Source organism: Podarcis muralis, chromosome 1, assembly GCF_964188315.1.
Source record: "Podarcis muralis chromosome 1, rPodMur119.hap1.1, whole genome shotgun sequence".
In the NCBI taxonomy this organism is placed as follows: Eukaryota; Metazoa; Chordata; class Lepidosauria; order Squamata; family Lacertidae; genus Podarcis; species Podarcis muralis.
The window spans coordinates 45,334,391-45,361,502 of NC_135655.1; the positions used below are offsets into that span (position 1 = coordinate 45,334,391).

At 46.1% G+C, this 27,112-nt stretch overlaps 2 protein-coding genes across 3 annotated transcripts in view; one reads left to right on the plus strand and one right to left on the minus strand.

Moving 5' to 3' along the window:
* HEATR4 (HEAT repeat containing 4) overlaps positions 1–27,112 on the plus strand; it is a 41,838-nt gene that overhangs the window by 9,338 nt on the left and 5,388 nt on the right. For both annotated transcript variants that reach the window (XM_077927362.1, XM_028724346.2), the window contains exons 5-16: positions 580–783; positions 6,870–7,016; positions 8,589–8,777; positions 10,681–10,841; positions 12,026–12,130; positions 13,849–13,967; positions 15,393–15,573; positions 17,121–17,190; positions 18,852–19,041; positions 21,377–21,455; positions 22,562–22,733; positions 24,053–24,114. In XM_077927362.1, the coding sequence (XP_077783488.1) occupies positions 580–783; positions 6,870–7,016; positions 8,589–8,777; positions 10,681–10,841; positions 12,026–12,130; positions 13,849–13,967; positions 15,393–15,573; positions 17,121–17,190; positions 18,852–19,041; positions 21,377–21,455; positions 22,562–22,733; positions 24,053–24,114 (1,679 nt within the window). The remainder of the gene's footprint in view (positions 1–579; positions 784–6,869; positions 7,017–8,588; positions 8,778–10,680; positions 10,842–12,025; positions 12,131–13,848; positions 13,968–15,392; positions 15,574–17,120; positions 17,191–18,851; positions 19,042–21,376; positions 21,456–22,561; positions 22,734–24,052; positions 24,115–27,112) is intronic.
* Positions 24,133–26,089, minus strand: RIOX1 (ribosomal oxygenase 1). Its single transcript, XM_028724360.2, has one exon. The coding sequence runs from the start codon at positions 25,942–25,944 to the stop codon at positions 24,172–24,174; it is 1,773 nt and encodes a 590-aa protein (XP_028580193.2). The 5' UTR covers positions 25,945–26,089; the 3' UTR covers positions 24,133–24,171.

The window sequence follows — 27,112 nt, forward strand, 5'->3', positions numbered from 1 at the left end:
AGGTGGGCCTTGGGGTCTCAAATTTCAACGCACCCTGCGTGATGGCAAAATTCGGCATTCCCCACCCTTCACCTTCCACAGCCTCCTGTGGTGCCCCTGAGGCCCCTTGCCGAGTTCAACCAAACTGGTCACACTCCCCTAAATCCGCCTCTGGTTGTGATCCTGTCTCCTCTGCAGGAACAGGACTTTTGGGGAGCTCTAGTTCCTTCTGCTTTACTTTCTCTAGACTAAATAGGATTGAAAGAGAGCCTGGCTGTTTTTTTAAAAAAAACCTTAATTGATTTCACAAAGCGAATGGATTTTCCTACTAATAAAAATCCTGAATTGATTGGTCTGGTTTGACTTACCTGAATTAATTTATTGTTGGGCCATCAGCCACACCACTGCCATCTTTCTCAATTATTTTATAAGCTAGTGCTGCAAATCTCCACATGTGAGGTGGTAGTATTTTCAAGGTTGAAATAGTCTCGGTGTTCAACCCTGTTCCAGTTTTTCTTTCTGTGTCCATTCATGTCATTGCTGGCAAGGGTTAGTATGGATTGCTACTAAGCAATTTCCACTGAAACGCTGCTGGTTCAGTTCATAGGGTGCAGAAGGGAGCCATCCATTGGGCAGCGCTTCCCTCTGTCATTGAACACTTCACCAAAGGGAGCGAAACCGAATCCCTTGAACCAACTAAGAGAGAGAGAAGATATTTGTACGGAAAGACTGATCTGGATGTGTCTGAGGAAATCTGTATCCGTAAGACTATGCTGGAACAGTGGAAGGCTGCTTGGAAATATGGTGAGCATTGTATCGCCCATAGGCCATTAAAATGATGACTCTTTTCCTATTGATTATCATTGCTATGGCCAATAGTGGTTAGATGACATAACTAACTTGTTTCGTTAGATCAGCTGATAAAAGCTTGCAAACTCACATATTTGCAATGGATATTCACACCTATGGGTTTTATTGTGAAATTTCTTCCCTCTTTTTTGCAAATATTTTTTATTAATTTTCAATTAATAATATTCTAATTGGTAACAAATCAGATCAAATCTTGCTACATCATAATACATTAAAGCCAGTTATACATTCCAAATTTAAAAATTTCAAGGGGACTTCCCATGTTCTGGATGTCTGGAGAAAATCTCTTTCAGTTATTCCTGCATTCATCTCTCTTGTTTCCCCCCAGTTTAATAAGTCCTATCTTAACCCATTGTTTTATCTTCACAGTCCTGGTGCATGACTCTCTATCATGTCCAACAAATCTATATTTCTATTAACATGCAGGAGGCAGTTTATTCTGTGTTGTTTTCCTTCAATTGATTTTCAGCATAGTCCTCTCAGTGGCCCCATCTTTCATGTCACTATTTTATCTTTCTATCCTGTGTGAGTGTCTGAGGGCCCTGCTCCTTCCTGCCACTCACCATCTGGCCCAGGGCGGGGCCTGAAGGACTCACAGGGACTGCTGCGTTCTGCTGCCCAGGAGGACTCTCCTGTGTGAGTGTCTGAGGGCCCTGCTCCTTCCTGCCACTCACCATCTGGCCCAGGGCGGGGCCTGAAGGACTCACAGGGACTGCTGCGTTCTGCTGCCCAGGAGGACTCTCCTGTGTGAGTGCCTGAGGGCCCTGCTCCTTCCTGCCACTCACCATCTGGCCCAGGGCGGGGCCTGAGGCCTCATAAGGACTGCTGCGTTCTGCTGCCCAGGAGGACTCTCCTGTGTGAGTGTCTGAGGGCCCTGCTCCTTCCTGCCACTCACCATCTGGCCCAGGGCGGGGCCTGAAGGACTCACAGGGACTGCTGCGTTCTGCTGCCCAGGAGGACTCTCCTGTGTGAGTGTCTGAGGGCCCTGCTCCTTCCTGCCACTCACCATCTGGCCCAGGGCGGGGCCTGAAGGACTCACAGGGACTGCTGCGTTCTGCTGCCCAGGAGGACTCTCCTGTGTGAGTGTCTGAGGGCCCTGCTCCTTCCTGCCACTCACCATCTGGCCCGGGGCGGGGCCTGAAGGACTCACAGGGACTGCTGCGTTCTGCTGCCCAGGAGGACTCTCCTGTGTGAGTGTCTGAGGGCCCTGCTCCTTCCTGCCACTCACCATCTGGCCCAGGGCAGGGCCTGAAGGACTCACAGGGACTGCTGCGTTCTGCTGCCCAGGAGGACTCTCCTGTGTGAGTGTCTGAGGGCCCTGCTCCTTCCTGCCACTCACCATCTGGCCCAGGGCGGGGCCTGAAGGACTCACAGGGACTGCTGCGTTCTGCTGCCCAGGAGGACTCTCCTGTGTGAGTGTCTGAGGGCCCTGCTCCTTCCTGCAACTCACCATCTGGCCCAGGGCGGGGCCTGAAGGACTCACAGGGACTGCTGCGTTCTGCTGCCCAGGAGGACTCTCCTGTGTGAGTGTCTGAGGGCCCTGCTCCTTCCTGCCACTCACCATCTGGCCCAGGGCGGGGCCTGAAGGACTCACAGGGACTGCTGCGTTCTGCTGCCCAGGAGGACTCTCCTGTGTGAGTGTCTGAGGGCCCTGCTCCTTCCTGCGACTCACCATCTGGCCCGGGGCGGGGCCTGAAGGACTCACAGGGACTGCTGCGTTCTGCTGCCCAGGAGGACTCTCCTGTGTGAGTGTCTGAGGGCCCTGCTCCTTCCTGCCACTCACCATCTGGCCCAGGGCGGGGCCTGAAGGACTCACAGGGACTGCTGCGTTCTGCTGCCCAGGAGGACTCTCCTGTGTGAGTGTCTGAGGGCCCTGCTCCTTCCTGCCACTCACCATCTGGCCCAGGGCGGGGCCTGAAGGACTCACAGGGACTGCTGCGTTCTGCTGCCCAGGAGGACTCTCCTGTGTGAGTGTCTGAGGGCCCTGCTCCTTCCTGCCACTCACCATCTGGCCCAGGGCGGGGCCTGAAGGACTCACAGGGACTGCTGCGTTCTGCTGCCCAGGAGGACTCTCCTGTGTGAGTGTCTGAGGGCCCTGCTCCTTCCTGCCACTCACCATCTGGCCCAGGGCAGGGCCTGACAGGACTCACAGGGACGGTTGCTGTCACTGCTGCTGCGGCCCAGGGGGATCCGGTGGGGCGCAGAGTTCCTTTTAAAATGTTTTAAAATTTTCCTTTTCCTTTTCCTTTTATTTTTTTGTATATGTGGGGACGGGGATGGGGGTGGGATGGATGTTTAGTTGGGAATTTTAATGGATTTGTAATTTTTATAGTTTTTCATTTGTATTGCTTTTTGTTTTCTGAATTTCGTTTGTTTGTTTGTTTTTGTTTTTATTGTTTTAAGGTCTTATTTTGTTCTTAAGGGGAAGGGTCAGGGCTGCCGAGGAGTGGGTCCCAGCCAACAAAATGGCTGGGGTATGTTCCACAGAGGGGGATGCGCAGGGACAACCGATCTCAGTGATCACGGGTAGGAGGAGGAGTTACGCTAAGACCAGACCATGTCATTACAGAGGAGGCAGGTTTAGTCGTTGTCTGAGGACTATCCCTGCCTCCGGGTCTGGTCCTGTCCGGACGGATACTAGAATCAGCAAGGGATACCCACATAGCCTGAAGGTGCTACTGTGCAATGCCAGGTCAATGATTCATAAGACCACTGCCATCCATGACTTGATCATGGATGGAGGATTTGACCTGGCTTGTGTAACAGAGACTTGGTTGGATGAAGCAGATGGGCCTGTTCTTGCCGCTGCTTGTCCACCGGGTTTCTCTTACGCACAGCAACCCAGGCCTTGTGGACGGGGAGGGGGGGTTGCAGTGATTTTTAGGAAGTCATTAGTTTGCACCAGGCGTCCTGTTAGGAAGACCCAGTTCTCTGAGTGCATGTTCTGGAAGTTGGGCAATAGGGGCAGTACAGGATTCCTTTTGGTGTACCGACCTCCCCGCTGCACCAAGGATTCCCTGCCCGAGCTGCTTCAGGTCGTGGCGGATGTTCTCCTGGAGACACCTAGTTTGGTTGTCCTAGGGGATTTTAATATCCATGCCGACACGACCTTACAAGGGGCCGCTCGGGACTTCGTGGAAAGCATGGCCTCCATGGGGCTGTCCCTGAATAACTTTGGCCCAACCCATAGCCGCGGACATGCCTTGGACCTGGTGTTTACCTCCATGGATGTTGGTGTTCTGACACTAAATAAAAGCGAAACAAAAGAAGTGCCATGGTCAGACCACTTCCTGGTGCAACTTGACTTCTCCGCGACCCTTCCCCTCTGCAGGGAGGTGGGACCGATTCGGATGGTCCGCCCCCGCCACTTAATGGATCCAAATGGCTTCCAGAGAGTGGTAGGGGATGCTTTATCCCATGTTGATGGCCTTTCAGCTGATTCCCTGGTGGCCCGCTGGAATGTGGAGTTAACCAGGGCTATTGACTGTTTGGCTCCGAAGCGCCCTCTCCGATTGCATGGAGCCCGGACAGCCCCGTGGTTTTCCACGGATCTGAGGGCAATGAAACAATCGTTGAGACGGCTAGAGCGTCGGTGGCGGATGACCCATTCTGAAGCTGACCGGACACAGGTTAGAGCTCAGTGTCGAGCCTACCAAGTGGCGGTAGCGACGGCGAAGAAGGCCTTCTTCGCCGCCTCTATTGCATCTGCAGAAAACAGCAGCAGGAGACTTTTTCAGGTGGTCCGCAATTTAGCGGAACCACCTGCTACATCGGGGCCCAGTACGGGCCACATGATCTCCTGCAATGATTTTGCAAAGTTTTTTGCAGATAAAGTCGCTCAGATTCGGGAAGAGGTAGACGCCACCGTGGGAGCAGGGCCAGGGCGGGAGAGTGCTAGAGTCCTGTCTAGTCAAATTGCGTGGGATCAATTCCAATCTGTTACCTCCGAGGATGTGGACAGGCTGCTTGGACGAGTGAAACCAACCACCTGTCTCCTGGATCGTTGCCCATCCTGGCTTATAAAAGCTAGCCGGGAAGGGCTGGGCGATGGGCTTCGTGGGGTGGTGAATGCTTCCCTCCGTGAGGGAACCTTCCCAGACCCGTTGAAAGAGGCGGTTATTAAACCGCTTCTTAAAAAACCATCTTTAGATGCGGCCACGATGGCCAACTATCGCCCAGTCTCAAATCTTCCATTCTTGGGCAAGGTGATTGAGCGAGTGGTTGCTGAACAACTCCAGGCACGCCTGGAAGAAGCGGACCATTTGGATCCCTTCCAATCGGGATTCAGGCCTCATCACGGGACTGAAACTGCCTTGGTCGCACTGGTTGATGATCTCCGGCGGGCTAGGGACAAAGGTGAGAGCTGTTTCCTAGTTCTGCTGGATCTCTCAGCGGCATTTGATACCATCGACCATAACATCCTTCTGGACCGTCTTGAGGGGCTGGGAGCTGGGGGTACTGTCATACAGTGGTTCCGCTCCTTCCTCCTGGGCCGTGTTCAGAAAGTGGTGGTGGGGGATGAGTGTTCAGACCCCTGGGCTCTCACTTGTGGGGTGCCTCAGGGTTCTGTCCTCTCCCCTATGCTTTTCAACATCTACATGCAGCCGCTGGGAGAGATCATCAGGGGGTTTGGGCTGGGTGTTCATCAGTATGCAGATGATACCCAGCTCTACCTTTCTTTCAAATCAGAACCAGTGAAGGCGGTGACGGTCCTGTGTGAGTGTCTGGAGGCGGTTGGAGGATGGATGGCGGCAAACAGATTGAGATTGAATCCTGACAAGACAGAAGTACTGTTTCTGGGGGACAGGAGGCGGGCAGGTGTGGAGGATTCCCTGGTCCTGAATGGGGTAACCGTGCCCCTGAAGGACCAGGTGCGCAGCCTGGGAGTCATTTTGGACTCACAGCTGTCCATGGAGGCACAGGTTAAATCCGTGTCCAGGGCAGCTGTGTACCAGCTCCATCTGGTACGTAGGCTGAGACCCTATCTGCCCGCGGACTGCCTCGCCAGAATGGTGCATGCTCTGGTTATCTCCTGCTTGGACTACTGCAATGCGCTCTACGTGGGGCTACCTTTGAAGGTGACCCGGAAACTACAACTAATCCAGAATGCAGCAGCCAGACTGGTGACTGGGAACGGCCGCCGAGACCATATAACACCGGTCTTGAAAGACCTACATTGGCTCCCAGTACGTTTCCGAGCACAATTCAAAGTGTTGGTGCTGACCTTTAAAGCCCGAAACGGCCTCGGTCCAGTATACCTGAAGGAGCGTCTCCACCTCCATCGTTCTACCCGGACACTGAGGTCCAGCACCGAGGGCCCTCTGGCGGTTCCCTCACTGCGAGAAGCCAAGTTACAGGGAACCAGGCAGAGGGCCTTCTCGGTAGTGGCGCCCTCCCTGTGGAACGCCCTCCCACCAGATGTCAAAGAGAACAACAACTACCAGACTTTTAGAAGACATCTGAAGGCAGCCCTGTTTAGGGAAGCTTTTAATGTTTGATGTATCACAGTATTTTAATATTCTTTTGGAAGCCGCCCAGAGTGGCTGGGGAAACCCAGCCAGATGGGCGGGGTATAAATAATAAATTATTATTATTATTATTATTATTATTATTATTATTATTATTATTATTATTATTTCAGGCTCTGGGCTCTCTCCCAACTCTCTCAGCACATGCCAACTCTCCTTCTTTTGATCGGATTTATGGCGCAGCAATCTTTGAGTTTTTAATGAGTTGGTATTCCAAATAGGAGTCTCCCATGGTGTTCCAAATTAGTGTTCCAAGTTAGTATTCCAAATGTGAATCTTCCATCAAAAAGCAATGCCGTGGGGTATATTTCAATAATTGTTTGGTGATTGTTTAGTTTAGCTCCTCTAAGATCCAGGTTTGCTCCCCCAGGCCCTAGGGAAGCCAGCCAAAATCAAAGATTTACCCTCTCTTTCACATTACACCATATATTAAAAAGAAAAGTCCATGCAAGTAAAAAGAAAACTCCATGCATTTTTCTTCTCAATGCTCAGGTCCACGATGGCATTCAGCAACTATAGAAGGATTAATCAGAGACTTGGCAGATGTGCACATTCAAAATCGGGTCAATGCTATACTTACCTGTGCAACTGCTGTGCTTGAGCGGCCCCACGAAGTCCACGATGCAAGTGATGAGTCAGGTATAAGCAGCTTCTATTGGAAACTGTTGTAACTTTTGTTGTGTTTTTTTCTGGTATAGCAAGCTGGTAAGGTGGCACAACTGTTTAGGACTGGAATACAGACTATCATGGATCCAAGTACCTCTGGTTTATAGACAAAACAGCTAGGGTGTCATCCTACCCAAATTAAGGAGAATGCTTAATTTAACACAGTGAGACTTACTTTCCAGTAAAGATGTATATGATTGCACTATTAGGATTGTACAGTTGAAACCAAGTAATCACCCTGCTCCAAATATTTGGACCATATTGTCTGAATGACTAGGTGCCAACGTTGTAGGGTGAAAAGCACTGTCTTTTACTTTGGGTTCTTGGCCAAATCATAGAATTTGTTTTTCCCCATGTTCCTCAGCAGTTATGCCTTCTTCTGTCAGAATGGGAAGGCATTTTTTGGAATGAATACTTGAGAACCTTTCTGAAATCATCAGAGGACAGGGTCTTGAGAGTGCCATGCAGTGGTACCTCGGGTTAAGAACTTAATTCGTTCTGGAGGTCCATTCTTAACATAAAACTGTTCTTAACCTGAGGTACCACTTTAGCTAATGGGGCCTCCTGCCACCACCGCGCCGCCGCACGATTTCTGTTCTCATCCTGCAGCAAAGTTCTTAACCCGAGGTACTATTTCTGTTTGTTTTTGTTTTTTTAACAATAATTTTTTATTGATTTTCATTAAACATACATTCATTATACAAATAAATCTCACATATATCTTTGGCTCTGCCGAGCTTCAGACTTCCCTTCACCCCTTCGGTAAGTATCATACATTTTCTTACATCGTGTATTCTGTTTGTTTATCTGGTTGACCATATGCTGTTAGAGTTAGTCTAACCCTGCCAGTGTCTTTAAGGGTTTACAGTTGTCTCTTTTATACACCAAATATTTACTCCAACTTTCATAAAACTTCTGTTCATCCTGGTCTCGTATTTTCCCTGATAATCTGGCCAATTCTGCGTAATTCATCATTTTAACCTGCCATTCCATAATAGTAGGTATTACATCTGTTTTCCAATTCTGGGCCAACATATTGCACTGTTTTGAATGTCACCATTCCTTTTTCCTCTTCCCACACTCCACCCACTCCACTTGTGCAAACTTTGGAAGCTAAGGAGTAGTCAAAGAATGAACGAACAATGTGAAAGACAGAAGGTCCAAAGGGCAAAAGTTCCAGCTATTTCTGGTTAACTGCTATCAGCATGATTTTATGATCCATCTCTACCAGGAAGAGTATCAGACAAAGTATACCAATCTAGCCATTTAGATTCCTGGATTTTTAGTACAGTGGTACCTCGGGTTACATACGCTTCAGGTTACAGAACTATATTGGCCGAGGTACTATTTCTGGGTTAGCGGAGTCTGCAACCTGAAGCATCTGTAACCCGAGGTACCACTGTACTGTTTTCATAGTGAGCATATTTATAAAATGAGTGCTTAATGACCATGAATAAAAGAAACATCTTATTTTTAAAAGCTGGCATAGTTTCTGCATAGGAAGGCAAAAATGTTTATATGCGAATGTTCTGCTCTTTCTTTCAGTAATAGGGATAGAAACTGGTGGAAAGAATTTAGAAGTTGAAGATATACCAAAGAAAATACAGCCTTTGCTTAGAAATACATTGTTTGATAAGGATGCTCATGTGAGAATGGCTGCTGCGGTGGGCTTCTACGCCATGGGGGAGTGGAATCGAGTGGCACGGTCCATCATGACGGATGCTCTGATAAATGGTTAGCAAAATAACTTTCCTCTTCCTTCCATATAGGAACTGTTTTGTGGATATCAAGCATCTCCAAAGCCATGAAAACATTTTCTCTGACAAAGAATATTCAAAAAGAAGCCAGACTAGGGCCCGAATCCACCTATAGTTAGACTGTAAATCTACATGCAATTGCCTGGGGACTCAATGGGGCTTACTTCTGAGTAAACACATATAAGATTGCACTGTCAGTCACAGCTAAAGCTGCAATCCAAAGCCCTGATCTGCCAGGCTAGAAGGGGTTTGGTTGAGGCAGAAGTGTCCCTCTGCACATCCCAGACTGGCTCTGCTGGCCTTTGATGACCTCCACCACTGTGGAGTGTCTCAGTACACCTTCTTCTTTGGTGATCACTCGTAGCCGAATAAGATTGTCTTCCATATACACGGTTTTAAAAGTGAGTCCGTAAGTCACTGTGGAGGCCAATTCTGGACCCACATGTCCTTCCACAGTGGGGACACTAGTTTCTGCGTGGGAGTTGGTCACGGTGTGGATTTGCCAAATGTGCCTTCCTCTTAGTGCATTTCTACCTTTCATCCTGAGTTCAAGCGTCTTCAAAACCCATGACATCTTTGGTAAAGGCTGTTCTTCAATTAGAGTGCTCACAGGCCAGTGTTTCCCAGTTGTTGGTGTTTATACTTCATTTTTTAAAAGATTTGCTTTGAGGGAGTCTTTGAACCTCTTTTGTTGGCCACCAGCATTATGCTTACCATTTTTAAGTTTGGAATACAGTAGTTGCTTTGGAAGACGATAATCAGGCTCGGTACACCAGCCCCACAGTGGTTCCTGGCAGAATGCCCCTTCTCCTAAAATGGCCTTTGCAAAGGTGGGAATAGGTGTGGAGCTGGACTAGCAAAGGATCCAGTGCTCAGTGAGCTGGCCTTGCTGCCATATGTGATGGCAGTGGGCCCAATCCAGTCTTCTTTGCTGTGCCACCCTGGGAACTGTAGCAGTAAAAGGGGCATTCACCCCTCCCCCACTACTTTCCATCCTGGCTGGCATAAGTTAGAATCATAGAATCGTAGAATTGCAAGGGACCACGAGAATCACCTAGTCCACTCCCCTCTGCAGTGCAGGAAGATTTTGCTCAACATGGGGCTCGAACCCACAACCCTGAGATGAAGAGTCTCACGCTCTACCAACTGAGCTATCCCAGAGTTGCTGGGCTACGGATGCTGCGGTTGCTATGGCACTACATTAAGCCCTGCTGCTTTCCCTGACCCACTGAGAACAACAGTATTTCTTAATCATAGTTAGCTAGATGTTTTAAGATCAAAAGAGGATATGCGACAAAATGTCATCTTCATGCTGCCTCAGTGTAGCTTTTTCAACAATCCTGCTGTGCTTACCAATCACTTTCTTAGACTGCAAACACTCTAATAATTAAAAGTGGTGTGTGTGTTAAACTAAAAGTTTTATGTGTTCTTGCATCTGATCTGGGATGGTTAACCTGTGACCCTTCAGATCTTATTGGAGTCCAACTCCCACTGGCTCTAGTCAGCATGACCAGCCCCTAGGGATGATGGGAGCTGTAGTTCAGTGAGATCTGGAATGTTCCAGGCTTCCTGCTACTGCATTAGACCAAGCTGAAATGAGATTCTTTTTTATAGAGTGTCATATTATATACTAGTAATTATTGGTTAAGAGCGGTAGACTCGTAATCTGGTGAACTGGGTTCGCCTCCCCGCTCCACCACATGCAGCTGCTGGGTGACCTTGGGCTAGTCACACTTCTCTGAAGTCTCTCAGCCTCACTCACTTCACGGAGTGTTAGTTGTGGGGGAGGAAGGGAAAGGAGAATGTTAGCCACTTTGAGACTCCTTCGGGTAGTGATAAAACGGGATATCAAATCCAAACTCCTCTTCTTTTGCTATTAGGTAATAGTACAGACAGTTGGACTGCAGCTCAAGCCCTGGCAATGGAAGGCAATATAAGTTTCCATGTAGTGAAAAGGATCCTGACTCAAATTTTTGAGCAGCAGGATGATGCCACAGAAGACCAGGCTTGTCTTTTATTATCTCGACTCAGCCGACAAACAGTAAGTACCAAGGCTCAAGTGAAAGAACAAGCTGGAAACACACAACCATTGTGGCCTGCTGATATTTATTTGACTCAGCCTTGCCCACCACTGTTGAATACAGACACTGGACACTCTTTGTAGCACAAGGCATGCATGTTGCAGAAAAGACAGGCGTGAGACTTGTCGTTCTGCTTTGGTGGGCTTGGGCCCAAGGGGCAGGTTCAGCTTCCTTGCACAGAATCCCACAGGGAACATTCACATCAAAAATTATTTTGCTTTCTGTCTGTGAATAAGTGGCCAGGCCAGTTGCTGTACTCAACAGATTTTTCCATGGGGATTAATGATAATCTTGTGAACAGTGGCATTATTTCTCCCTGGATTCCAAGTAGATTAGTCAGATGACTCTGGTTATTTTCAGTATTCCAGTCCAGATTATCACAATGCCATGGACAATGGCTTCACATTGTGTTTTCTTTTTAAAGGGTGTGTGTGAGAGGTTAAAATGTGAATGGGAAATTCCTAATTTAACATTAGTATATATCTATATTTTTAAAAAAGGTTCCAGCAGGACATCTGTTTGTTATATACTATCACAAGCAAGGATAGCTCACCCCTTTTCCCTGAGTGGTGAAGTTACAGCAGCAGTCTCTTTCCTTGTAATGAAAGAAAGCACAGGAACTGGTGGTGTATTTGTAATTATCTGGATATTAAGATCAACCTCCGAGGCCTTGCTCTGAGTTCCCCACATCATCTGAAGAAAGGTAGATGATGATCAGAGACAGTGGCTTTCAGTTGTGGCCTCCTTCTCCAGAGAGGTTTGCTGGTGCCATATTTGTTTTATACTCAGTGCCAGGTGAAAACATGTTTATTTGCCCAGGCCTTAAGGATGTATGTGTTTTACAATGCTGAAATTGTTAACTGCTTTGTTGCTACAGCTTAGTATTTGTTACTATGGTTTAGTATTTGTTTCATAACAAGCGGCACTAAGAGTTTCAGCTGCAGAGTCAATCAGGTCAATTAGTACCAGTTCCTCAAAGCAAACAGCATGCTTTGAAGTTATCACACATTGTTATCTCGCAGCCAGCTCCAAAAATGGTCATCGGTGGTCCTAACTCCTCTCCTTAAAATATTGGCAAGCCTCTCTGTCCCTCTTCTATACTCCAGTGCTTTCTGGCTTTCCACTGATTGGCTTAATCTTCCAGGGCTTGGTTCATTGCTTACTGGCATCCGAATTGAACAGCTACCAATGGAAGCACCGGGTTTTGGCCTGTAAAACATTTTCACGTATTCCTGGGAGCGTCAGCCAAGTAAGTTATGCCTCATGAACCTAACATACTATAATATCCATAAGAGAATATTGGTAGAGCCATTTTCATGACCGAAGCACTAGCAGATTCAAATATTCCTTCTGACATGATTCAAGCTTACTAGAGATTCCATTGTTTGGCAGTTCAGAGTGAGGGAAAAACATGTTTCACTGATTTCTTCATTTATGACATGCACCAACATACACATAGTACTTACTTACTTATCAAACCTTTATTAGGCATTATACAAATAAAACGATAAAAGAGAAAATAACATATAAAAGCCATGAAATATATACAGAAAGGCAGCAGTTGGCTACATACACATATATATATATACATATAGAATCAGTGGTTTTCCTTGTTAACCTGCTCCTTGGAGAACTGCTACCAAAAACTCGGCTACCCCCGCCGTTACCCTTTGGTCAACGTCGGATAGGCAGAATCCCACACATTCACCTTGCTGGGGTTCCAGACCACCCAAAAGAGGGGACAGCACGCGTTGACGGAGCGTACTGTACAATGGGCATACACATAGTAATTCGGGGAGGGGGAATTGTTGCAGTGGTGATGCCACCATTAATCATCAAAAAAAATCTGATTCATTTAAAATTGCTCCTAAATGGCACTGGTGGTGAAACAATGTGTAAAGACGGAGATGTGAATATATAGACAGAAAATTCTTTGGTTTGAATCCTAAACTAAATTAGCTGAAGGAAGCTCATGGAAGGAAAGTTTCCTGTTGCCTCCTCGCTACCCAGCCCTGTGTGTTCCCTGAAAAGCCTCCCGTGAGACTCAGGAGGCCCTCCGAAACAGCAGAGGCTTGGGCTCAGGTGTATCCTGGGGATAAAAGGAGAAGGGAGGGAATCACAAAACTTTCCTTCTGTGGATTTTATTAAGTTATATTAAGTTATCCAAGTCTGATTTTGGAAGATCCCCTTGTCCACCAGCAGCCCACTGCATCCCAACCCACATTGCTTAGGAGGCCACTGGCCCTCCAGAGTAGGCTTTTTGGAGGGTTCCGGTGTCTTCAGAGAGACAGAGGGAATGGGAAGCTTTCCTTTTATGAGCTTCTTAAATTAACTTACCTTGGAATCTAAGCCTGCATTATGTAGGACCACAGCTCTGTATATGAGCACTGGGTTTGGGATGCACAGGTTAAGGTTTCTACTGCTGGCAGAAATTCTAGGCTTGCCAAAAAATATCCATTCCTTCCCAAAGGGCTACCCAGGGATGAAGGGGGCCAGCTTCCTTGATTCCTAGAGTTTTCCAGGTGTCCAGGCTTTCTACATGGCTCCCCGCAGAGATGCAGACATCAGAAACAGTTGTACTCTTTTAAAATGTTGCCTTGTGAAGCAAGGTTGTGTTGCAGCAGTTCCGCTCCTACAGGGCTGCTTTCAGAGAGCAGCACTGGGAAACTATGGACCAGCCTCCTGCCAGTTGTGTTATGGGGAGATTTGGGGCTCTGTTTCTGTTACATCTGAATCAGGAGAGGGTGTGGCTGTTTCAAACCAATGCCTGGACACTCTTATACTACTGTTTTACTGGTTTTATGTTGCATTCTGTTTCAATGACATTGCTTGTTGTCTTTATGTTGTACACTACTTAGCATTTTTAAAAATATTAAGCTGTATATAAATGCTTTTTAATGATCATCTTTGTCTTCTTCAGTGTCAATTTATATGTTGCCTAAAGTTACTCTTAGTTCTTCTATGTAGGACCTAAAAAACAAAATTGTCCAGCTCATGTGGACAGATTGGAAGTTTGATGTACGCCAGGCAGCTGCCAAGGCTTTGGGGCATTTGGAGCTTGGGAAAGAAGTCCATGATCAACTCAGGTGAGAGCCGTGCAACATGGTAAGACATCTCAATCACTAGCAAAACATTTCCTCTGCAAGATTCTGAAATGCAGATAGACAGTGCATTGGAAACAGAGGACCTCAATAACGTCTGATGGCATTTGAAATGAGACGCATAGAGATCCATATGCATGTTAGAAACATCATCTTCACTGATGGGCAGAGCAATCCTATACAGTCACATTTGTGCCCAGTGCTACAGATATCCTGGCAAGAGCTTTCAGCCAACGTACTGGAGGTAGTTCCTTCAGGGTAAGTATAATTCTGCTGACATACCTCCATCTCTGCCAGCAGAGCATCATATATACTGCTTCCTAAGGCCACTTAGCTGGCCTAAGTCATTTACAGGATTTGCACCCTTAGTATGCTCTTAAGTATAGGATAGGAAAAATAGGATAAAGTTGATAACAAAATAGGATAAAGTTAATAACAATTGTTGTTATGCTTTTAAATGCACAAAACTAAAGCTTGATTGATCCTCTGCTCCATAATGTGAGCTGGTCTGATTGTCTGAAGGCAATGCACAGGGGCAACATGAGAGGCACAATCCAGAATCAGTCCAAGGTCAAGACACTGGGGCCTGGACTCAAATCAGGCAACTGGTGCAATTACACTGGTGCGTTTACTTTGGAACCCAGAGCGCAGCTGCAGGCCATCAAGGCTGCCTAAAGAGTTCATCTGTTAATGAGGAACATCTTACTCACAAGTCGCCATTTTCTCTTGAGGAGGGCAGCAGCCTGACAGAGCCTGCACCTGTGGGCACCTGCACTCCCCCAGACTCAGCGGCTGATCAGCCTCTGCCTCTGATTCTGTGCAGGGGCCTCCTGTGTCCTGAGGAGGAGGTTGGAGGGCCAATGTGACCAATGAAAGGTTTGGCTCTGTCTGACTGTTAATTGACACAACCTGCTGCTCCATTTGCCTTGGGGAGCTCCAGGTCCTCCTCCGAAGAGGATTTCTCCAGCGTGGAAGTGGCAGTGGTGCCCTCCAGGTGTTGGTGGGATCCACTCCCATCATCCCTAACCATTGGCCACGCTGTCTGGTCCTGATGGGCCCATCAACATTTGGACAGCACCACAGTGATTACCGTTGCAGTTATTTATGCTAAACCAGGCATAGGCAAACTCGGCCCTCCAGATGTTTTGGGACTACAATTCCCATCATCCCTGACCACTGGTCCTGTTAGCTAGGGATCATGGGAGTTGTAGTCCCAAACATCTGGAGGGCCGAATTTGCCTATGCCTGTGCTAAACACATCTAGCTCATGAACACGGGGGTTTATGCTGTTGCTGATTCTATTAACACTTGTTATAATTAATGGCCCTTCACTTCAAATGAAGTCTTTACGCCCAGGACTTAATAACTGAGTTCAACCATTGTTCATTAAGAACACACTTGTGCCCTCAGGGAGAAGCTAAAAAGAGGAGATGTCCGGATGAGGGTGGAAGCTCTTTCATTGATTGGGTGGCTGAAACTCATGACGGCCAGGCTGCTCCCTGGCTTCCTAAAGTGTTTCACTGACGACTTTGTAGCAGTTCGAAAAGAAGCCTGCTGGGCAGCTGGAGAACTTCAGATTAAAGAAGAGATGGTGAGTGTTCAAAATGTAGGGCCAGTGCACCCACGAGGCAAGGTGAGGTGACTGCCTCAGGTGGCAGGATCTGCAGGAACAGCAGATTCAGCCTCCAAACAATGCATCGCCTTCTGATGCTGCTGCAGTGGCAGAGACAGCTGGGGTGCTGTTCCTTGAAGGCCAGATCTGCTGCCTCCTTGGCAGCACCCCCTCCATACCTCCTTTGCATCAGCCTCTGCTATAATACTAGAACCTGGGTCCCTCCAAAGAATCTGAATTAATGGGAGATTCAGGACAGACAAAATCCTTCTTCACGCAACACATAGTTAAACTACGAAATCACCCCCATAAGATGGTGGCCGACAACTTGGATGCTTTTCCAAGAGAATTAGGGAAATTCATAGAAAACAAGGTTATCAGTGGCTGCTAGCAGTGATACATGTGCCAGAGGCAGTGTGCCTCTGTATGCCAGTTGCAGGGAACTGCAAGCGGGGAGAGTGCTGTTGTATTCAGGTAATGCTTGCAAGATTCTCATAGGCATCAGGTTGACCACTGTGAGTACAGGAAGCTGGACTAGATGGGGCTTTGGTTTGATACAACTGGACTGTTCTTATTCCTTTTGATGTAGACTTCATTACATGCAATTTGAGCTGGATCAGGGACGCGGGTGGCGCTGTGGGTTAAACCACAGAGCCTAGGACTTGCCAATATCAGAAGGTTGGCGGTTCGAATCCCCGCGACGGGGTGAGCTCCAAGAGCATCTGGAGGGCCACAGGCTCCGTATCCCAGCTCAATCCCATTTCATCCCAGGGAAACGTATTTGCTACATCTCCAAAGTATTTTTTGGTAGAGCCAATGAATCCAGTTGCTTGGGGGCTTTGATCTGGTTTGTGGACTTTCTGTTAGCTGTCTCTGAAAGCCCACCCCGCCATAGACTGTATTTTCTGTGCTTAAAAATAATAAAATAATATAAGCTGTGTTTATTATTTATTCATTCCCATACTTTTAAAAATAATATTATAGGCACAGTTTGCCAAGACCTTCTAAGCACCATTGAAAGTTAAAGGAATGTGATGAATAATAATAATGATTATAATTTGTACATCGCCCATCCAACTGGGTTGCCGTGGCCTCCAGCAGATAAAAAAACACAATAAAACATTAAATATTAAAAACTTCCCTATAAATATTCCATATAAAATATTAAAAACTTCACCTTCTGATGGGGTGAATGAAAGCAGAAATGTGCTATTGTGTTTCTCTCCATTATTATGAGGCTTGGACAGGAAAAGAAAATACTGCACATAATGAAAAGAAGGCTTTTTCAAGACAATGGAATTGAATGAGCTACCTGTCTGCCCTGCAAAAATGTTACAATACACAAGTGATGGGCGATGTTTGTCTTGGTGGGTTCCTCATCGTGCCTATCTGCTGCCTTTATATTACAGTCTGGAATTCCCTATTGGGGCAGTCTTGTAATTTATTTGGTGTGAACCATCCCGTTTAAAACAATATGCAAACTAGGTTCTGTCAACTAATACCTTTTTTCTTGTTGCTGTTCTTAGGTGCTCAGGTGCCTTTTTAAGATAATGCAGACTGACCCTCTCTGGAAAATCAAGACTCTAGCTATCAAAGGTATTGTACAGGCTAGGACCCTATAATTTCCTTCTCATGTGCAGAACCAACCTGTAAAAAGTATGGGGATGTTCAAGTTCCACTAAAAATGCTGATCCTCATTTGTGGATGTTTTAATCATCAGGACTGAAGCAGCCCCAAGACTAGTAATAATCCTACGTTAGCATTTACATAGCATATTTAAAGCATTCAAAGCATTTAGCACTTCATATTGTCTCATATTGTTTCCAGAGAAGTAGCTGTCTCTGCTGCACCAAGAACAGGAAAGAGTTCTGTGGCCTTTTATGGACTATCACATTATTATGGTATCAGCTTCCATGGACTAAAATCCAGTTTGTCACCAGTTATCTTTGTAACAGCCCTGTAGGATAAGTGAATATTTTAATCTCTCATTCTACAGATGTCTGATGTTGAGAGCAAAGCCTCTTGCTTAAGCCTCTTGAGAGAACTGCTAAGTGATTTCAACCAGAGACTTCTTGGTACACTCTCTTGGGGCCAAGCTGGATATGCCATTAATTGCAATCTTGCATTGAATATATACACTTTAAAAACTGCAAATCAAAGCTGCAAGGGAAGGGATACGATGATCAGAATCACAACAAGTCATGGTTGGCGAGTGTAACCATTTCTTCCCCTGTTGTGATCTTGAGGGAAATCCCTCCTCTGAAGCTAGTATTTGCACTGGGAGGAAATCCTCTCAATGCAAATAGTGCAGCAACAGGGAACCTTGGACCCAGCAGCCAAATGTGGCTTGCCAAGCCTTTCTGTCTAATCCTTGGGACTCTCCCCAGAGCATAACCTCTCCCAAACACACTGTCTCTTCCCAGGCCAGTCCCCACACTGGCCTTCCTTCCCACTCCCCTTGAATGTTTTCACTTGGCTGTAAAGTGTTATTGACCTCTGATAGTGACTCTTGATTGTGAAGAGTGTCTGTAGAAAATAGTGTACTATATAAAGGTGCAATTTACATTAATTTATCTACCCACTTTTGCCTGCCCAACACTGGTACGTGCCCCCTGGAAGATTGCTTTTTTAAAAAAGGCTTCCCACCTCTGAAATAACACATTCAGGCAAAGGATTTTCCTCAGAACCGCAGCAAAGGAGGAAAGGTTTAATTATCAGCCCCAGAGGCAGCTGCTGTTTGCGTGCAAAAATAACTAGCCATATTTAACATCCTATCTGATACTGCAACAGCTAGCATACTTATTTAGTGAGCAGATACAATGAACTTTTTACATGCCTCAAAAGTCTTTTCCTGCTGCTGAAATTTCACATTAAAAGAGTCAGCATCAGAGTCAGCATCCTGCTTTCTAATTAAACACCTTGCCAAAAACGGTATGTCCAGGAGCACAATCCTGGACTGTCATTGAGTTAATGAGTCAACAGTGGCTTGATTTCCAAAAAAAGATGAGTAAGATCAGCAATAATACCGGCATCTACAAAAGATGATTTGGGTATAATCTATTTTGTGCTGCAAGGAAGGTTGCAGCACAAAAGAGATTCCCACAATAAGGCAATTCCTTCCTTCCACTTCAGGGAGAAAGGATAACATTTTGTTTCAGAGTGTAGGATGTAGAACTTTAGGTGATGGTGGCGCTTGGAACATTGCCTCATCTTCCTGGCATAAATGTTGAAATGAACACTCTTTTATTTTCTGTCAGCTCTGGGTCAGATAGGAGAGGCAAGTCCTTACCTGAAAGAACTTCTCCTCTGGGCCCTTCATTATGAAGAAGATCCCGGGGTGCGAAGGGAAGCCTGTCGTAGTCTCATCACCCTCAAGATGAAGGATGAAACAGTTCGGGCTACTTTGCTGGAGAGAATGATTATGGAGCCAAATGAGATGGTCAAAGAGTAAGTCCCTTGTTTCCTAAATGGAGAAAAACTTACGCATTTAGAAAACCACTTCCTTCTCCTGGGTTCTTCTTGGCAGATGTGCAATACCTTTACAGTGGTACCTCAGGTTACATACGCTTCAGGTTACATACTCCGCTAACCCAGAAATAGTGCTTCAGGTTAAGAACTTTGCTTCAGGTTGAGAACAGAAATCGTACTCCGGCGGCACGGCAGCAGCAGCAGGCCCCCATTAGGTAAAGTGGTGCTTCAGGTTAAGAGCGGACCTCCGGAACGAATTAAGTACTTAACCCGATGTACCACTGTACTTCTTCAGGATAATGCTCCTGTGGAACACATTTACAGCTTCTGGGAATGAACTTTGTGCTTGGGGGAGGGGGAAAAGAAAAGCCGAAGTCCGGAAACTAAGTTCTGTTTCTCACTGGGCACTCCCACCACCACCCATTTGGTGAGCGTAAGGCCAGCGGGTTATGTGTATAGATCTCCTCCACTTAAGAGTGGTGCCTGAGTGAGTCAGGATTTCCCCCTTACATGAGCTACACTTATAAGTTGGTCCCCTTCTCTCACACACCAAACATGTAGCTAGGGGGTCAGGGCCTGTACGATCTGGCAACCCCATCATGAGTTAATGTTTAGCCTTTGCTTGTAATTCTGTTTCTTTCCTTACAGGTATTCCAATGAGCACCTCTCAGATTAACACTAGAGTGGCTTCAGAATTAGCAGTCCAGAATAAGCTCTAGCTGTTCTTAAGTAACACAAACAGAATAAGCTTTGAGGGCATATTTGGCAGGGTATGATACAAGGCCTTGCAGATTTTTACCTTGTTCATAAACACCCCATGACTATCTAAATTTGTATCAGATGTACCCCCAACTGACTTGTGCAGATTTTGAGGGCATGTGGAAGGCTTCAGGGAGGAGTGTGATGTGAAGTTCTGCTGCAGAAGTCTGTTTCACTTGTGCACAGACAGCACTGGATACATATTCATATTCTAGACTATTCAAAAGTTTGCAAATAGTTTTAAGAAACAGTAAAGCCTACTTTCAAGATTAACTTGAGAACTGGAGTTGTGGCCTCCAAGTGCCTTAGATGGGATGGAAACTTTCACTGTAAACATCAACATTACTTCTGAGAAGTACTATACTTAAACCTGATCCATTCCTCACCCCACTCCCCTCTTCCGCGTAGTCATGTGCTCCTTCCAAGCCTCAACCAGCCAGAATTGCTAGCTACATCTGTTTTTTTATCATTTTTACCACCTACCCTAATAACCTTCTCCAATGAACTGCTGCACAGACCAAGCAGATCACAGGGTGGTACAGAAGAACGCAGTGTAAGGTTACAGTTGGTGGCCTTTGCCAGCATGCCACTCCAGGTCTGTGGTACCAATACCCATCTCTTCCCCAACCTGCCTCGTATGCATGGCAAAGACAGATTTTAGTGTCTCTTACACCCACTTCCCCTTGTATTGCATCACAAAGATTTCAGAGGGTGCAGCAGACATATGGAGACAAGTGGAAGCATGAACCAGCTTCAGATAAGCCCAAAGGACCCGTAGGGGAGGCCTTCTCTAGCTATACACAGTGGCGTAGCGTGGGGGGGTGCAGGGGGGGCCGGCCGCACCGGGCGCAACATCTGGGGGTTAGGGTTAGGGGGCGCAAATCCACGGGTTAGGGGGTGCAAATTACTTGCCTTGCCCCGGGTGCTGACAACCCACGCTACGCCACTGGCTATACACTGGTACCTCAGTCTACGAACAGTCCTGTTAACGAACGCTTCAGACAATGAACTCCACAAAACCGGAAGTAGGTGTTCCAGTTAGCGGACTTTGCCCCGGAAGACGAACGGAAGCCAAACACCGGCGGCGGGAGGCCTCATTAGGGAAAGTGCGCACCTCAGTTTAAGAACGCTTTGGTTTAAGAATGGACCTCCAGAACAGATTAAGTTTGTAACCCAAGGTACCACTGTACACTGCTGTAGGGGCAGAAGGATCTACTTACACTGTTGCAGATATCTCACAGAATAAGGTGCTAGCTGTATGCACATAGGAAATATAGACTGAGAGAAGTTATTGTATTGTATTTATTATGTTTTATTATGATGTTTTTGTATCGGATCAGATTAAGGTCTGTGTTCTTTGGTGTATCTTTTGTTGCTGTAAACTGCCTTATGAATAGTAATATAGAAAGGCAGCATACAAATTAAAAGTGAAATGAAAAAATGAAAATAGAAGATGGCTAGTGTACTGATTTGGCAGAACTCCTTCCTCTGCCAGGCTTTCATCTGAGATCTCTGAAGCATGTAAATAACACACCGTCCATTGTTTCCAATTTAGGGAAGTGAGCCGTGCTGTGAAGATTTTCAATTTTGAACAGGAAGAGGAACACGAAACGATTCAGATGATCAAGAATAAGGTGGGAGAAAACTGCAATTAGCAGAAAGAACTAGATTCTTTTTTTTTGTAGGAGTAAAGAATTCAGAAATATATTATGAATACTCCCCCTTTCCAAGGATGTTCAATTATAGCTGAATGGGGGGGACGGACCTGCTCCCCTCCCCCTAAAATCACACTTTTTGCAGTAAGCAACGGAGGAAGTCTAAACTTGAGAGACAGCACTTGTGAGTTACCACTTGCTTTGACACATCCTCTTATCTCCCTAAACACAGATCATAATGAACGTTAATTAAAATAGCTATTATCATCGAATCTTGCTGCAGGACAAATGCTCAATAAATAGGTCATCTGGAAGTGCCCTTACTTTCACATAAAATCTTCATGTTCATTCTGGAGGTGGCATGGTCCTGTGAAAACTGGACCACATAGCTTCTTGCACTTAGATCTAGCAGTTTATAGAGCAATTAGCTGTAATGCCCCTTTTTGTCTCTCTACCCTTCTAGGAGGGCTAGTGTGTTAGTTAGTTAGTCTAGTCTTACATCCTGGAGGTTAAGGAAACTAGGAATCTTACTGAAGAGTTAAGCTCTGGCTTGTTAGGGCACACAGGGCTCTGGGCAGTCTTAATGCAACTGTCTAGGCTCTCTGAAGCCCAGTCATACCATTACTAATTTTTCACATTACAACTGGCTCCTACCAGCCCCTGAAAAAGAAGTGGAGGCAATGTATGTCAATATATAAACCAGAAGGAATTGTGGAAAGCAGACACAGACATCAGTTATGAAAGTGAAAAACATTTAGCAGTCCTACTCTCCAAATACAGATCTGCCCCACTCTGTCCCTATTTAGGTAATAGCATATTGTTCCGATCTGGTCAACTAGAATTAAGTTCTGTTGAATGGAGCACCTAGTGACAAGTGATCTACCCTTCTACAAGGGCTGGTGCATTAGTTTCACCTTTAGTCTTACACCCCCAAGACTACAGAATTTTAATCTTTGGGCTACTGATCGTTGTATTTTTGGTTTTAGTACATTGGATTTGGTTTGTTTCCATTGTGCACCACCTGGACAAGTTTTTACATGACAAGTAGCACGTAATTTTAACAAAAATAACTATTTCTGACGCAGGTTGCCACATTAAGCCAAAAAGACTTGGTAATTGAGAAAGTGCTCAAGATTAAGGAGATAACAAAGAACACGTGGCAGGAAGCCCACCGCATCTATCGAGAGAAGGGAGACGTCTTTGCGTACCGTTCAATAAGGGACATCTTCCTTGATGTTGTTCAAGATATTTTCACTGGTAAATCAGGGTGGTGGGGAAAGCAGTTTGGTAGAATGCTCATTTGCTTTTGCATATTTATTTTTTTCTTTTTTCAGAAAGGGTGCTTGGCACAAACTTTAAAGTAGGGGTGGGGAACTGGATCTGGCTGGCAGGCTGATTCCAGTACTGGTTCACCATCACGAGACCACTTTTGGGAGGGGCAGTCCACACAGCTGTCAGGTCATGTGACATATGATGTAAGGCAATTCCACTTCAAAGGAAGGATCAGGAGCATTCTCATTTTAGTTCAAGGCATGGATACAAAGATTCCTGCCAAAGGTGAGGCTTGTATTCTGCAATGCATTTAAATTCAGCTCTGGATGCAAACCTCATTTTTGGGAAGAATTTACTAAATTGTACATTTTTTTTGTTCCTGCAACTTGCTCTAGGGCTTTATGATGAAGGATGGGTAATAACAACATTTCACAGAAAGTCAAGTGTAGCTGCAGGAGTAGGTCCTATAGATATGAAGTTGTCCACATAAGTGTATGAGAAATTGAAATCTGTCCATTTTGCTAAGGCTGCTTTGATCAGCTTTTTAAAAAATCCAGTGTTGATGTACTCATTGTGTTAAAACACTGCTTTTAATTGACAGCTTAGCTTCTATGTGTCATGTTGAAATGCTTATCTACACCAAAACAAAAAAGCATTCACTATCCTTGGTAGGTTTTGTTTTGCTTTACAGAAATAAGTGTTCCATATTCAAACAGTTTAGGATCCTGCACCTGTAAAATATGCAGGATTAGGATGAATGAATTTATAGAAATGTTGTGTAATTAAACTGTCACCTAGCCACATTTCTGTGTGCACACAGATTTATGGCTACCAGTTGTATTAGATACAGTCACTGTATATTTTAATTTCTAATCAAACACACAATTTAAACATCCCCGTTAGAAATATTGTATTTATTATACTTAAATATGGGATGATCTTATCTTGCCAAAGGAAAAGAAACTTATTTGCACTTCTGCAAACTTCATTGAAATGAAGGCCTTCATCACCCTTAATCTGATCTACAAATAAAAAAGAGCTGGCTTACAAATTAACAGTGTTGTTCTGGGTAGCCAATTTGATGGCATCCAAATGTCACTAGAGTACAACACCCATCATCTCTGTGCATTGGCTATGCTGGGTGGGGCAGAAGGGAGATGGTGCTTAGCAACATCTGGAGGGTGTCATGTTGACTGACTCTGGACCAGATGTACTTTACTGTGTACACAATTCTGCATTTTAATAGGCAGATAGCATCAATCTGTTTGTAGTCAGACTAACAGGTATTTTTTTTTCCTATCCAGAAAGCTTTCAATGTCCAAGCAGGAAGTTCTCAGAGGTTTGGATTGCTATCTTAAATATACTAGTAAGTACAATAGAAGAGTATTCTTCTAACACATTTATTTTGAACATATTTAACATGTTATACAGGCAACAGAGGGTTCTTAGTAATCAACAATCCCTTCTCAAATAAGACTGCGGCCAAGGCAATTTTGTCATCCAGCGTAGCACAAGGAAGGTCTTCCACACTAACATACTTTGGGTAGGAAGAAAGCAAAAATTCAATACCATCTGCATATTCAGGCTCTATTTCACAATATTTGGGCTCCTCCTTGTGGTACACCCTTGAATTTTCTGTAGTATAATACAGCAATGTGGCATCTCCTTCGTTGCACAATCTGACAATTCCATACTGAAGCAGCCGTACCTGTGTCTTTTTCTTCAACTGGACATCAAGATTTTGGACATTTCCATTTTCCCACCGTGCTGGATGTCCATACACACTCAATGCCTTTTCACTCTCAGTCAGCACTGGCGGGAGGCAGTCGTGAAGAAAAGCCTTGGCTTTTTGATCCACAGCAGCATCAACTGGTGCAAAATCCATTAGTTTGGTTATTAGTGTTCTGATCTTTTGCATAAAGGCATCTCGGCGAGGATCAACAACATCCGAGTTCAGGACTCCCATGTATTCCAGGTAGTCTGTGGGTAGCCCACGGCGATAGTCCACATCCTCTTCAATGGCCATCTGCAGTGCTGCAGGAAGGAGCTTTTCTAACAGGTCTCCCCAGGAGTTTCGCTGGTACGAGGATACTGTTATATGGAGGGAATGTGCATCTGGGAGACAGTCGCCTTGGTGGATAAACCCGCGGGGGAAATAGAGCAGGTCTCCAGCTTCTAATACAGTCTCCAGAATGGGTTCTCCAATCTCCTCCTGGCTAAAGTTGCTACTCGAAAACTGAGGCAACACCTCCGCCTCTTTCCTCGGGCTGTAAACCCGCCAATGCTTCTTTCCTTCCAGCTGGATCACAAAGGCTTCAATGTCATCATAGTGAGGAGCAAAGCCCTGTGTACCAGCAGGGGTCAAGTAAGTGTTTGCTCCCACCATGCTGTTGAACTGCTCCTGGAGGATGGAGAGGAACTGCCAGAGGGTGAAAGAAAAAGCCTGGGGGTTTAGCATCCTGAGGGAACAGCCATTCCTGTAGAAATCCCACACCACAGCCGGCAGTGCCCTGCCCTCCGGATTGTGCGTCTCCCTCTTCCCATCTTCGTAGCTGGTCACGTCCAAGTTGACGCCGAACCGAACATCGCTGTCACGCAAGATGGCATCAAACTCTGCTGTAGAGAAGAGGCCCTGGTAATAACCTGGATTGTGCCTCTGGAGCAAGAGAGGTTTCTTCTCCCAGTACCGGTCAAAGAAGTGACGAGGCGAAGTGGGAGCGATGAGCCACTCGAAGAGTTTGGCGGCTCGCTGCCGGCTATGCTGAACTTGCCCCAGCTCTTGGAGGAGGCGCTGGAGTGGGCAGCCCATAAAAGGACGCTGGGGGGAAGGCGCCTTCTTTTCCTTATGGGGTGCTGGAGCAGGGCTTTCTCCGCTTGCCAGGCCGCGCCCACGCTTGGAGGCCGCCGCTGCCGCATCCCTGGAGTTCGAATTCATTCTCCGTCTCTTCGCCAGTTTCACGGCCGCATCCGGGACGGGGCGAGCATCCCTGGGCGGCTCCCCGTTGGCGGCCCCTGGTACCTCCGCGCAGTCCTCGGCGGCCAGCGCCCTCTTAGAGGGCCGCTTCTTGGCCTTGTGGCGCCTCAGCGAGACGGACACCCCGTGCCTCGGGCGCGGCGGCAGCTCCCGGTCCCCGACTTGCACGGCGGAGCGGTAGGCCAAGAGCGCGGACACGCGTGGCGGGTGAAGCAGCTCCATGCCTGGACCCGGGATGGGGAAGCGCCGGCCAACACGTGCAGACGGCTTCCGGCTTAGGAGCGAGACTTTTCGACCTCTCCTTCCGGTGCCGCTTCGTACCTAGCTCCGCCCCGGGATTCCCGCGAGGCGACGGGTCAGAGAGACTCGGTGAGAGAAAGCGCCGCTCTAGCACTAGTGAGCTTTTCCGGTCTAAAACGGAAGTGGGGCCCTTGTTCTCTAACAAGTATCTAGGATATCATAGAGATACGAAGGGATAGAACGATCCCATTTTATGTTCTAGTGTAAAACGTGTTATTCTTATATTTATCCTCTGCCTTTGACTCTAACAGGGACTCAGGGCAACTCGCCCATAAAAGAAGAACACCTAAAAACATAGGGGGGAAACAATCGTTAAAAACAATTGAACATTAATAGAATTAAAAATCTAAAAAATCTATTAAAAACATAAGATACAATCGCAATAAAACAGCAGGACACCACTGGATTTAATAATGTATCATCTCACACGCACCCCAGATTTGAAATTTAGGCCGTGCGCGACTCTTAGCTTTTTGCAAAGATACCACGGTGGAGCAGGTTGCTACTCCTGCATCGTAAATCAGATTTAAAGGTAAAGGACCCCTGACAGTTAAGTCCAGTCGCAGACGACTCTCGGGTTGCGGCGCTCATCTCGCTTTACAGGCCGAGGCTTGGGAGTAATTATTTTGAATTCAAGCTAACTTACTTTCGGGCAAACACCCATAGGCTGGAGCTCACCTCAGCATGCCTTACTCTTGAGTAACTATGTTTAGTGCATTAGGTCGGAATTCTAAACCCATATTTATTTACTTGGAGATAAATCCTATTAGTCAAAAGAGGTTCAGTTTGGGCTTCAAGCCACATAGGTGTCTCAAGATGCTGTTTTGCCATATTAACAAATCATATACAGCCAGATTTAACATAGATAATGGCAATGACATAAAAGTAAATACAGCTGCTCAACAAATAATAAATGCTAATGCTATTTAAAATGTATCCAGTGAAATATCTACAGCAAAATTATTTAATTATATGATAATAGCAGAATAAACAGTCACTCTTATATGAAAAAGTAATTCCCATGAGGTGTTTTTGAGGCTTCCCTAGATTGCAGACACAGACCTCAGAAGGACAGGCACTTACCAACAAA

What these genes read in the sequence shown, in the direction of transcription:
- RIOX1 (XM_028724360.2), bottom strand. Translation starts at nt 25,944, where the DNA reads ATGGAGCTGCTTCACCCGCCACGCGTGTCCGCGCTCTTGGCCTACCGC.